The 13,909-nt window shown below is 40.5% G+C and overlaps 1 protein-coding gene across 1 annotated transcript in view; it reads left to right on the top strand.

Annotated features, from left to right (window-relative positions):
• The window catches only part of Wdr60 (WD repeat domain 60), a 54,605-nt gene that overhangs the window by 27,173 nt on the left and 13,523 nt on the right, over positions 1-13,909 (top strand). The window contains exons 9-14 of the mRNA XM_005343692.3: positions 2,649-2,778; positions 3,367-3,478; positions 4,274-4,362; positions 6,431-6,560; positions 9,232-9,404; positions 10,594-10,756. Coding sequence (XP_005343749.1) covers positions 2,649-2,778; positions 3,367-3,478; positions 4,274-4,362; positions 6,431-6,560; positions 9,232-9,404; positions 10,594-10,756 — 797 coding nt within the window. The remainder of the gene's footprint in view (positions 1-2,648; positions 2,779-3,366; positions 3,479-4,273; positions 4,363-6,430; positions 6,561-9,231; positions 9,405-10,593; positions 10,757-13,909) is intronic.

Genomic DNA, 13,909 nt, shown 5'->3' with positions numbered 1-13,909 from the left:
CAGTTTGTAGTCCAAAGCCAATCTTTAAATGGACCAGGTGGAATCGTTGGTGTATGCCCCAATCTTCTTCAGAGTTTACTTGCAGAGAATATTGATATCTTAAGTCAGATTTTTCTTTGCTTGGTAATTCTTTCTGGATTCTTTCTTCTTCAGGTGTCTAGATGTCTTAGGTCTCCTGAATTCTTGAAGATTGGTATTTTCTATTTTCTTACACAGACAAGAACAGAACCCTGCTCCAACACTAGTGAGGTTTTCCTATAACTTGTATGATTGTCACCTCTGTAGATGAGCTGTCATTTCTCTTTATCAAGGAGTTTCTTCTTTTCAAACTGAATATTGATTAATTTTGGTGGTATACATATCTTCTCTTCTCCAGATAAAATAGAAATCAATAGAAATCAATAGAAAGTCAAGTAGAAAACTCCCAGAAGTTAGAAAATTAAACATTGTACTTCTTGGTGAACATAAGCAAAAGAAGAAATTAGCAGAACCTTTGGTGCTGGTAGTCAGACTGAGGGCTCTATCCATACAACACAAGTGCACTGAGCCTGACCCAGATCCACAAACTGCTTTCACCAGTGACAAGGGAACCTCTGTCTGTGGGGTACGCTGACCCTATAACAACAGACACACTTTAAAGAGAGAATGAGAAATATCAGTGGTGCAAGCAGCCATGCTAAGCCTGGGAAAAGACAGCAATTAATTAGAAATTCAAAGAAATGCATTAAAAGGTAAGAGCAAAAATCTGTAAAATCGAAAGCATTTGCAATAAATTCAGCAAAGTCAAAATTATTCTTGGAAATTTTTCCTAAAATTTATAAACTTCATGGAAGGTCTTGATTAAGTACAATAAAGAAAGAAAACAAAGACAGTAAAAATGGAAAAGAGAATATTACTACAGATCTTACTAAAATTAAATAAGATTATATGAATAACTGCCAATAAAAATTTAGGTGAAATGAGTAAACCTTAGAAGGATGCAACTCATCACAATAGATCTAAAATAAAGTAGAAAATTATGCTTAAATACATTTGCTCATTAAATGTATTTAATACATAAATCACTTTCCCACAAATTAAAGCACATAGTTGGCCTATCATATTTTAAATACCTGAGGAAATAACTCCCATTTTCACAGATTTCAGAGAATAGAAAAATAGGCACATTTCCAACTTGTGAATTTTTTTTTTTTCTGAGGCTTAGCCAGACTTTGGGTTAACATTTTATGGCTATGAAAATAAAAAGGTGTGTGTGCGTGCGTGCGTGTGTGTGCGCATAGAGTGGGGAGTGGGGACATGATGCTTTACTGGGGGACTTCGTCTTACTTGACTGTTTAGGATAAGAAGTTCCTTAAAAGGCTATCCAAATGCTGGGCATTGTTGGCACACTTTTAATCCCAATACTCAGGAAGTAGAGGCAGGTGGATCTCTGTGAGTTCAAAGCCAGGCTTGTCTACAGAGTGAGTTCCAGAACAGCCAGGCCTATACAGAATAATTCTGTCTCAAAAAACGAAACAAGGGCTGGAGAGATGGCTCAATGGCTAAGAGCATTGCCTGCTCTTCCAAAGGTCCTTAGTTCAATTCCCGGCAACCACATGGTGGCTCACAACCATCTGTAAAGAGATTTGGTGCCCTCTTCTGGCCTTCAGGCATACAGACAGAATATTGTATACATAATAAATAAAAAAGCTCTAGCAAATAAATAAATAAATAATTTTAAAAAACCGAAACAAAACAAAAACAATTCCTCAAAGTTGAAGGTAGTAAGTAGAAAGATACAGGATGGTGACCCGAGAATAACATGGTGGAAAAGTGACAGCAGCTGTAAAGACTCTGAGTGTCAGTGGAGAAGGACAGGCGAGGAAAGAAATGAGAAAAAATAACTGTTGCGACCCCGTGGTGCTGTGAGGATCGTTTGCTCATTCATAGTATACTGAACACCAGCGGTGTGCGAGTGCTTACCAAAGTGGGAGAAATATCTCCTTTCTTGCTCAGCTTGCTTTAGACTGGGGGGAGGTGACAGTGGTCAACTAACACAAGTGTTGAATCCAGAGCCCATCACATTAGGGCATCAGGGGGGGAAAAAACAAAACCATATAAATGGTTGGGAAGAAGATTGAGGCTGCAAGAGCAAGCCAAGTGACAGGTGTTTGGGTGCCCAGTGCACGGGATTACTGGTGTCAGATGCCGTTTCCTGTGGGAGCTGGCTGCTGTAGCGTCCAGGAGAAGGTAGGCGGCAAACCTGGCTGTCACAGGGGCTGATAGTACAGAAATGTCATCCAACTAGCCAACACACTAAATCCTGGAAAAAAGCGACTTGCCGGTCAGGAAAATTCTGGTATACATATATTGTGACTTTGTCAGCCTCAGTGGTTCATTTTTTGCACATTGGTTCATTTTTTTTTTTACACCATTACTTTGTGACTTTATTTAGTTTCTTTTCAGCTAGGGCGCTGATGTAGAGTTTTCTGTAAGTTAAGAAAACATTTGGACACTGCGTTACACCCTCAGCTTCTATTTAATTATTTAAAATAATTATTGAGTACTTGAGACAATTTCTAATTCCTTCACATGACCCTAAAATACACTCTCCTGCATGTCTCTGGGTATATTATTTAATTTCTTTTCATTTCTAATTTGTTTTAAAGGACAAGAAGCACAAAACTGCTCCGGCTTATTGATTTAGATTTTTCATTCACCTTTTCTCTCTTGGACCTACCACCAGTAAATGAATATGACATGTATATTAGGAACTTCGGGAAAAAGAATACCAAACAGGTTAGTAAAAGATGTGTCGTCTAATGGAAGGATAGTATGTGTGTGCCTTGTGTGCACTCTAGAATATGGGAATTGGAAATGTCTCTGGAGGCTGTGTTTGCGAGTGTTCTTTATAACTTGTACTCATAAACTCAAAGGATGCAGTCTAAAGACCGCTTGTTGGGCATGATGAGTGATTGGTACACAGGACAGTGTCTCGGTTTCTTTTCTGGTCATTCTGATAAGATGTCCTGACAAAATTAACCTAGGGGAGAAAGAATTTATTGTAGTTCACAAGTCCATGTTACCACCAACCATAGTAGGAAGGCTCCTTAGAGGAGCTCATGTTATATCTGCAGTCAGAAGAGAAAAATAATGGATGTGTGCATATTCGTTCTCAGCTTTTTTCTCCTTTTATACAGTCCAGAACCAAAGCCTAGCGAATTGTGTCACCCACTTTAGTGCAGGAGGTGTATCCTAACCCCAAGAACGCTTGCCTTTAAATCTTTAAGTTTACTAGCTGTTTAAAAATTGTAGTTGCTTTTATCTTCAGTAATTTGCTCTGAAATTAAAGCTAGGTGTTAATTCTAGCCCTCTTTTTTCTTTAAGGCGTATGTTCAGTACAATGAAGATAATGTTGAAAGAGACGTCCAGACTGATGATATAGAAACCAGGGAAGTGTGGACCCAGCACCCAGGAGAAGGCTCTGTTGTATCTGGAGGTAACCTTGGTCCTCTTGAGTGTTAACTGTCTACCCCTTACAGTAGGTTTCACGTTGTCTTTACCTAATTCCCTTTTCTTGTGTTTCTTTTTGTTGTGGTTGTTAATACATGACTGTGGAAGCACCCTTTCAATATTCTTTTGAAAGAACAGATTCTCTCATGTTAATGAATGAGATTAGAGCTATTGAATCACAGGGAATCATTAAATTGGCCTGATTCCATATTCCAAATACTCACCCTATGACTGCAGGACAAACTGTTCTAAGACTGGGGTAGTTTGTTCTCATCAGTATAGAATTTTCACTTTTTAAGTGTAATTTGAAGATATGTTCCATCAGTGCAGACCAGAGGTTTCTAGAACACAGGGATGTGCAGCTATTCAGATGGATTATATATTTACTGATTTTGTTGTTGTTGAGAAATTATCTCTATCCAGCAAGAAAAATATCCTCAAGTAGATGTTACCGTAAGAAAGCTCTAGGTGTGGTGTCTCTGATTCCAGGTGTTCTAGACGATAAGTATTGCAGATTTTTCATCTGTGTAAGATTGACCTGTAACCCAAAGCTAGCACCAGACACCCTGGTTCCTTAAGACAGTTGAGTCGGATTCAGCTCATGAACTTACTATCAAACAATGTGGAATTGGAAACAATCACAAATAGAGACTGTAATGCCGTGTTCTGACTGTTCTAGGGTTCTCAGTCTTTGCAACACTGCTTTGAATGCTGTGATTTGTAAAGCATAACCTTTTCGGAGTTGACTTTGTTAACTTAATAAATCTGTGTTTTATCCTAGGTAGTGAAGAAAAAGACTTCTCTGATGTCACAGTTGTACCAAAGATTGACACTCCACGGTTGTCTAGTTTTCTCCGGGCAGCATGCCAGGTCCATTCTGTGTTGCATGTCCTCTTCTTCTGTGTTAGTGCTTAAGGATTCATTATCTTCAGAAATAGAACTACTGAAATCTCGGAGCTTTGTGACTCAGAATCAGTTCTTTGTTTTCAAGTATTATGTTCTTACAGATTATCAGTAATATATTTATTAAATGACACTAGGTAAATATATCTCATTGAAAATTCTGTGTTTTGAGGTTCTGTACTTAATAATTTCCTATAGTTGAAAGTAATTACAGAGTCTTAAACCAAGCATGTTAAGCTGACAAAACAAGTGTAAATCTATACAGTATTAGTAAATAATACACTCAAGATTTTAACAACTGGCTATGGAAAATTTCAAAGTTTGTAGTTGTGAGGCTCCATGTGCTGCAGCTGACATCACCTCACTTGGCTCCTTCTTCCAGATCATTCCCCTTTCCCATCATTCACCTGATTATTTTGAAACTAACCCTAATCATCATAATTTTATCCCATATATATTGCAGTATAAGTCTCTAAAACAGAAAGAGCTTTTGTTAATATAAAAACAGCTTTCACCTCAAAGAACTTTTATTCTAGAACCAAATATGAGTGACCTTGACCTGGGCACATGGATTTAGGTTACCCTAAATACCATGTTTCAACACAGTAAACAGTTTCATGAAGTTTTTTTTGCAGAACAAAAGAAAATGCTAAATCAAAGCGCTTTCAGATGCATTGTGAGAACCGCAGGTAGGAGGTGTGCAGCAAAGGGAGGAAGTCTGTGCTGTGGCCTCAGATGCTGACGGCACTCTTAGTCTTTGAGTTAGTAGAGTGATGGGTCGTGCGGACGTGAGGATGGGCACAAAGGTGGCAGTGAAAGGCTTTTAGGAGGGCACAAGGTAGCCTAAGGTCATCTGGCTGTGGACCTGTCCTGTTCCAGCTCTCCACAGCCACAGAGTTCTTTAACACGGGTGTGACCTACAAACTTGGTAGTTTCTAAAATATTAAGAAAAGTTGATATTCTAATCTCTTTGTTGTTGCTAACTTTTTATATAAACTTAGAATTTAAATATGGGGCAGAAATAAACAGCCTAATAGTGTTAAGCCTTGACAGGTTGCTTTAGGATCAAGCCTGTCCATCACATTGTGTTATGACTACCTGCCATTTGCTTTGCCCCAGTGTCTCAGTTGTAGAGGGATTTGTGACTTAGAAAAAGGATCAGGTTTGACATATTTGTTACTATTAGTAGTGTCTGTTTTAGTATAAAGTTTTTGGAGCTAGTAAGAAGAGAGTCCTTGGGTACAGTGCAGTGAAGAGAGAGATGAGATGGAGAGGAGAACAGGCAACGGCAGGGTTGGGGTCCAGGTCCATCCTTTATCTCACTGGCTTCTTTTGTGCACATCACATCTCTGTCCAATGCAAACACAGTCCTGTCAGTCCTCACCTCACATTTGCTGCCTTCCTTTCACTAATTTCTAAGACTCCTCGCATTTTAGAGATGACCCAGTTAGATCATTTAGTGCTACTGAGGATGCAGTGAGTGCTGGCTGCCTGTTTCTCCTTAGGATGCAGTGAGTGCTGGCTGCCTGGTTCTCCTTGGTGCTTTTATCTTTGAGGGTGTTAGATACTCAGGCTCCCTTTGCCCTCTGTAATATTAACATCATATTTAGCAAAGGAAACAACATATAAGATGGCATCCTGTGACATTATATTAGTATACTATTATAATGCAAAAAGGATTTTTTAAAGTTATGATATAGTGAAACCAAGCAATTATTTGCAGAAATTGAGTCTACAAAAGATGTTTTTCAAAGAAAAGATAGCATGCTGTTAGCATTTTAAGAAAGATGGTTCGTCTTTGAGGTGGGTTTTCTTTTTAAATTTTTAAAAATTTATTTTTTATTTTATGTGTATGAGTGTTTTGCCTGCTTTTCTATCTGTGCACCATATTTGTACCCTGTGGTCCTGCAGAAGCCAGAAAAGTTCCTGACTGGAATAACAGGTGGTTGTGGGTACCATGTAGATGATGGGAATTGAACCCAGGTATCCTACAAGAAAGCCATCTCTCTAGCCTCTGCTCACTTGTCTTTCAAAGGTGGTTGCTGTTTTGCTTGAAGAGGACCGTTTGGCTGCTGGGCCCAGCCAGAATCCCCGGGCTCAAGACAAAGCTCTGAACATCAGTGAGAGTTCCTCCCAGCTGAACACAAACCTGCCGTTCCTTCAGGGTAGGAGGCCTTTCCTGACATCAGTTTATAGGCAAACACCAACATTTATATTGAAATAATGATCATTAATATTACATGTTTTTAATTTGATATGGTTTATTGTGTATAAAACAGAAAGTCTCTGGCTACAGAATTGCAAATGAATGGTGAGAATTCTCTTCTTAAATGTGTATGTTAGATTTATGATTTTCAAGAGTTAATTAGAGGAGGTCTGACAGCAATTTAAATTAGTGAAATTATTTAGTAAATGGAAAATGAGATTGTGTTTGTTTTAAGAATTACAATTCTTTTCAAGCAGTTACTCAGATAATACATACACAGCTATGGAAATGGTAAGCAGATAAAGCATATAATGTCAGAGTATTTAAATTAATTTAAACAAACTGCATTTGCAAGGCTAAATTTGAATGCTCATTCATTCATTCATTCATCCATTTATTTTGAGACATTATCTCAGTTGTTAGGCAGGCTTTGAATTCTTGAGCCTTCTGCCTTAGTGCCTCTGGATTATAAACATACAAATACAGGGCCAAATGCAGCTTCCTAGGCTTATGTCTCTCATGCAGGCTGCAGAACAGAGACGGATCTCTCTGTTGCTGCCTGTGAGCTTGAGCTGACAGCAGAGTGAGCCCTGCCAGCATGCCATGAACTAAACTGCATGGCAGCTTTAAGTTTTGCTCATGCAGACAAAAGATTACAGAAATGCAGTAAAGACAGATCCAGACAGAAAAAAACCTCTAAATAGGTCACAGTGTGTTTAAAAATGTACAGAGCCTTGGGAGAGAAAAGAGAAATGGTATAGACAGTCATAAAAACAAAAATAGTTTAAAAATAATAAAGTCTTAAAAAAGGAATAAGGTAATAAAAATATAATAAGCCACATAAAGATGGGAAATATGCAGAGTCTGGATTCCGTATGTCATTGTGTTGTCTTTAGATTTGGCAATTGTTTTGTTACATACAGTTTTATTACGTTAAAGTTAAAACTCTCCTTCTTAATTAGATGAAAAGGGGAAATGTGGAAGATTCCTTTACAGTGTGTGAATGTATGTCACTGTGATTGGTTTAATAAAGATGCTGATTCACACACAAAATAAACATAAAGAGGAAAGAAACCTTATTGATGTCATTAAAAACTAGAAGGCAGCCTTAGGAGATGACCCAGTGAGTAAAGGCAGGTGGTACACAAGACTTTCAGTCTGAGTTCAATCCACGTAAAAAGTGGAGGAGAGAACCAACTCCATAAAGTTGTCCTCTGACGTGGACACATGTACTTGCCTCCTCCCATCATGTATGCATGCTTACACACACACACACACACACACACACACACACACACACACACACACTTACAGTAGAAACCCAGTCATAATGGCGGAAGAGCTTTGCTCATGAATGGTGAAGGAACACATGTAACATTGTCATGCCTTTCCTGGGGGAGGACTTCAGGCTGCTTGAGGAGGTGGCCCTGAGGGGATGACTGTTGAGTGGCTGAGGGGATGCCGGAAGACCAGGAAGACAAGTTTGATCCCAGGTTTTTTCTTTTTCTTTTTTTTTAAATTTATTTATTTATTGAGGATTTCTGCCTCCTCCCCGCCACTGCCTCCCATTTCCCTCCCCCTCCCCCGATCAAGTCCCCCTCCCTCATCAGCTTGAAGAGCCATCAGGGTTCCCTGACCTGTGGGAAGTCCAAGGACCGCCCACCTCCATCCAGGTTTAGTAAGTTGAGCATCCAAACTGCCCAGGCCCCCCCAAAGCCAGCACGTGCAGTAGGATCAAAAACCCATTGCCATTGTTCTTGAGTTCTCAGTAGTCCTCATTGTCCGTGATCCCAGGTTTTGATGGTATGGGCTGTGACTTCAGGAACTAGTGTGCATGGCCAGCGGGTATCAGGTCAGCAGGTGTAGTTTTACTTAGCTAGTACTACAAAATTCTCACATGACTATGGCTTAACATTTTATCAGCAGCCCTGCTAAGGAGAGCTGTAGGGAGAGCATCTCTGCCACAGTCTTGGAATCCACACTTGGACTGCTACTCCTGGCTTTGGATGAGAGTAGTTTTCTGTATGGAGTTCAGAGGGCTTTTTTAAAAAGAGAATTGAGGTTCCTAACAGTAGTGTCCTTGCAGCATGCCATGGAAGGAAGGCCACTCCAGGTGCTTCTAGCATGGTGCTGGTTTCTGCTCCCATGCACTTGGGCTGAAGAGCTGGTAGATAAGAAGTGTGTTGTCCTGGCCATTGCTGCACCAGAGAAAGGGTTTTTCTTTACTGAAGCCACAGGGTCAATGTAGACACGGAATTTAGGTTTACGCTGTAGGTGTTGATTAAAACCCAGGTTTGGGGGTTGAGGATCTCATTCATTGGGTGCAGTGCTTCCTAGCATGCAGAAAGCCTGGAGTTCAGTCCTTAGCACAAACTGAATGTGCTGTTGGTATATGCTGTACTTTCACAGCCAAGGAGTGGGAGCAGGAACATCAAGTCCAAGGTCACCCTCAGTTGCATAGTGAGGTGAGGGGACAAAGGATGTGTGGGAACTTGTCTCAGCAATAACACTCTCGATTTTTTGTTCGGCTTTGAACAGACCACGTTTGCTTTTTCATTGAATTAGATTTTATGAGAGTGTTCTGAAAAGTTTTAAATGCTAAAGTGAAAATTGTTTTTTCTTATCTCCAGGGCGGAAAGTATCCTGTTTGCATGCCTCTCGAGTTCAGAGGCAGACTGTGGTTTCTGTTCATGACTTACCTGAAAAGGCATTTGCCCCATCTCTGGATAGCCGGCACCTCCTCTGTGTGTGGGATATTTGGCAGCCTTCAGGGCCCCAGAAGGTTCTGATATGTGAATCAAAGGTATATTCAGAACGAGTCTCTGCTTGTTTCCGGGAGGGGAGTAGCTGGCAGTAACATGACAAGGAGAGGGCACAGAGATAGCAGGCAGAATGGGGCATAAGTCATGTCGTTTCTGTGCTGTTGGCTCTACATAGGTGACAAAACACATTTGTTCCAACTCTAGGAATTCCTAGTTTAACAGGCCATTTCTGACTGAGAAACCCAGGATTGTCATGCAGGAAGTATTCAGCCATCTTTAAACTAGCAAAAGAACATAGTTATAGGCTTAATAAAAACATGGTCAGGATGACCACAAGGCTAGGATATTTGGATCATGCTATTTAGATTCTGATACTCTAGATATCTTAATAGTCTTGCGATGTCTTTGTTTTTGTTTTGTTTTCTTTCCCACCCCCCAGGAAGCTTGTAGTAACCCATACTGGCCTTGAATTCTCTATTCAGCTGAAGATGACCTTGAACTCCTGATCTCTTGCCTTGACCTCTTGAGTGCAGGGATTATAGATGTGCTCTACCATGCATTGTGCAATTTCTTAAAATTGCTTACAATAAGGGCCTTTGTCACTTACACAGACTGCTGCCTTCTACGTGAGTCTGGTCCTGTTATTCACGCTCCACTGGCCATCTTCCCTTTCATATTGACTTTGTTTTTGATTGGGAAGTACTATGTCTTTATGCTCCTTGACTCACCCAAACCATCAATTTCTTCCAAATATATGAAGAACACCTTTTTGGGTGCCAATTTTAGAGTCTTGAAAGTGAATAAGTTTAGAGTAAAAGCCATGAATAAAATGTCAGACAGTGGACTCACCGCTTTGGAGGTCCAGGCAGTGCACTAATAGAAAGGGTTATTAAGCCATAAATAAAATGTCAGACAGTGGACTCACCACTTTGGAGGTCCAGGCAGTTGTACTAAGAGAAAGGGTTATTAAGCACATTTTATGTACCCAGATGGACACTAGAAACCTTCTTTGTGATCACATTCCTACAGACTGGATTTCAGATCCTACTGTCCTTGTGAAAAAACCCACACTTGGGCAGTTGAATTTTATTTCATATGCACAGGTCTGTGTTCTACTTAATTGCATCCTGTGAGGACCTTTATCTGTGTCAGATGTCATTCTTTGTGAGCTAATTCTGTGAATGTGGCTCATATTTTTCAGCCATTCACCTCCTGTGATTGACTTTTCAGGTCACATGTTGCTGCTTCAGCCCCTTAAAAGCATTTTTGCTGTTTGCCGGAACAGTCCACGGCTCTGTGGTCCTTTGGGACTTAAGAGAAGACTCCAGGATACACCATTATGTGAGACTGAGCAATTGTCTCTGGGCCTTCCGGACCCCAACATTTTCCACTGGTTAGTCTTGTCTGTTTTCTAGAAAAGCCTGGTCCGCTTTGAGGATGAAAGTTTTAACTTGATCTGCCTTTGTTCATTCACATTTCCAGAGGATGAGGTCTGAGTCTGAACAGAGGAAGCATCTGGTAAACAGAATCCATTCAAGTAGTCCTCACTGAGTGGCAGCAAAGTTTGGGGCACTCTTTTATGTTAAATGTGTGGATTCTAAAAAATTCCCAGCAAGATAAATTTTGGATTAATTAGTTAATTGATTATGGTTTCAAGGAGCAAACTCCAGGTCTCGGTCGGCTCTGTGTACTGAGCGTCACCCTCCTCCTAACATCAGTGTCCTTAGGTCCTTACTAGCCACGGTACAGTAGTGAGTGCGTACTACTGTAGCATCACTAGTGAATACTCGAGGTGGTGAAGTGAGAAGAACTCTTGGGGGACAGAGCCTTAGGTTTTTTACATGAACAATTCATACCATTTTAGACCACAGCCACTATAACAACAACAAAAACAAGTATTTCTTGGGGCTAGGAAGATGACTTGGTAGTGAGTGTTTGTTGTGTGATGTGAACCTGAGTTCAGATCCCCAGCACCCACACCCCTTCTGACTGGGTGTGTTGGTACACACCTGTGATCTCACTGGGGAGTTAGAGGGGCTCACTGTCTTGCTAGTCTTACCAGCCGGCAAGCTCTAGGCCGGTGAATCTCAACCCATAGACCACAACCCCTTTGTGGTTGAACAACCCTTTCACAGGGTTGTAACAGACATCCTGCATATCAGATATTCATACTTCAGTTTATAACAGTAGCAAAATTACAGTTATGAAGTAGCAAGGAAAATAATTGTATGGTTGTGGGTCACTGCAACATGAGGAACTGTATTAAAGGATGTCAGCATTAGGAAGGTGGAAACACTGCTCTAGGCCCAGTGAGAAACCTTGTCTCAAAATAAAAGGAGCATGGAGAATTATCAAGGAAGACACCTGATGTCAGCCTCTGGTCTCCTCATTTACATGCCTGCACGTGTACCCACTCACATATGTACACACATGGATACATACCAACACGAAGAGCGAGCATTTCCCACCTGCAGGACTTCTAAGTGTTTTATGTACATTCTTGTACTAGCCCTCCATCCATCCCTGTTGCTCAGAAGGGTAAGATCTTTGTCTGTACCACACTGACAGCACAGGCGGGCCCTGTACTCGGCCATCTGACCTATAGACTGCTGATTGGCTCTTCTTGTAGGAGCTGACGTCCACTGTCTGAGAGAGCAGGCATAGACCTTCTCTTGCTCACTCTTTACCAATCTTGTCCCTTTCCTGTTGAGTCTCAGGAGCACACAACACCACTCAAGCTCTTGGTGTTCTCTCTTTCCCCACAGGCCACTAGTCTGTTTTCTGTCATTATCCTGTCACAGTTTGCTTTGTCCAACTGCTGGAGGACTCTTCTCATACATGTCGTTAGGTGTTCTTCACTGCTGACAGCTCCTTGGTGCTCTTCTGCAGTGTGCCAACTGTCGCTCTGTGCTTCTCAGCAGTGGTCCTATCAAGCAGTGCTGTTTAGCTAGATATTTAGTAAGCATGCAGTTTTAATTTTGGTTTTCGACTTTCACTTGAATAACTAATGATCCTAAGTTTATCTTCATGTACTTATTTATCATATAAATATTCTTGTTGATTATGCCTGTTCAAATCTTTGCTCATTTTTTTATTGAATTGTTTTTCTAAGTTTATTTGTGTTTTTGGAGAGAAGGTCTTGTTTTGGAGTCCTGGCTGTCTTAAGCTTTCAAAAATCCTCTTACCTCAGCCTTTCAAGTGCTGAGATTGCAGGCATAATTCATGCCTGGCTGAATTTACTTTATGTTGTTGCTGTTATGCTGAAGATTGGGCCCAGGACTTTGCATGTGTTTGGCCAGCACTTTATAGACTGAGCTATACATCCTATTAAGTTTTGAAGCTTTACATAGTCTAGATGTGTTTTACATGTATTTTATTATATCTCATATTCCTTCTTGTAAAATTATTTGCCAAAGAGAGGAAAAGTTAAATTTGGTGGAGTTTGACTTATTTCTCATGATATGCTCTCGATGTCATGATGAACAGGTTTTACTCAACTAAAATTCACAGAGGGTGGGTTGTCAGCCATATTTTCCTGAACTTTGTAATTTTAGGTTTTACATTTAAGTCTGGTCTACATGATGAGAAGTACTAGTGTCCAGGTTTATTTTTATTAATATTTTTGTATATGAATGCCCCATTGAACTTCTCATTCTTGATGGCCGTCTTGGCTGCATTCAAAGCTTCTGTTGCACATGTGGCTCCTATCAGTTTGATGTCTCAAGCGAGGGCCTCTCTGTTGTGCATCCCTCCTGCTCCGGCCATCACGGAACTTTTCGTTGTCTCTGTAGTTTGTTCCTTTTCTAGAAAGTTCTCTCTCTGGAATAATGTAAACATTTTTGGATTGGGTAGCAGTAAACTATATACGAATAGCTTTACAGCTGTTTCACAACTGTTTGTGTACAGGTTTCCCCTCCTCTGGGTAAATGCCAAGTATCCGGCTAAATATCTTCAATTCGCAGAATCTAGAATTACTTAGGAGATAATCCTCATATTAAGTGTTGGGTTATCTAGATTAAGTTAGCCTCTGGGCATGTCTGCGAGAGATTATCTAGTTGATTGAGATGAGAAGATTTAACAGTAGGTGGTGCCATTCCATGGGATAGGATTGCAGGTTGCATGTATGAGAGAAAGCAAGCAGTTTGAAGAATTTGATTCCTGGATTGCTCAGTTAAAAACTGTCAACTGTCTTTGAGAGTGGCTCTGCCCTCTGCGTTCCCAGACAGTGAGAGCTGCTGCTCTGTGCCCTCACCAGCCACCGCCGTCCACTTGGGTCATTCTGCTTGGTGTCAGTGGTTCCTCATGTGTGACTTGCATTTCTCTTGTGACACTTGGAACATTTTTGTCTTTTCTTATGCTCATATGCTGTCTGTGTGTCTTTTTTGGTAAAGTACCCATTAAGGTCTTTGACCTGTTTTAAAATTGCTTGTTTTCTGGTAGTTGAGTTTTATATGTTTTGATAAAAGACTTTTGTGAGGTAAGGGTTTGGCAAATATTTTCTCCTGTGATTCTTTTCATTCTTTTAACTAAGTAAGGCTTTTAAATT

This window comes from Microtus ochrogaster, chromosome 1, assembly GCF_000317375.1.
Source record: "Microtus ochrogaster isolate Prairie Vole_2 chromosome 1, MicOch1.0, whole genome shotgun sequence".
In the NCBI taxonomy this organism is placed as follows: domain Eukaryota; kingdom Metazoa; phylum Chordata; class Mammalia; order Rodentia; family Cricetidae; genus Microtus; species Microtus ochrogaster.
Note: the sequence above shows the minus strand (reverse complement) of the source record. Positions and strands in the feature narration are given on the sequence as shown.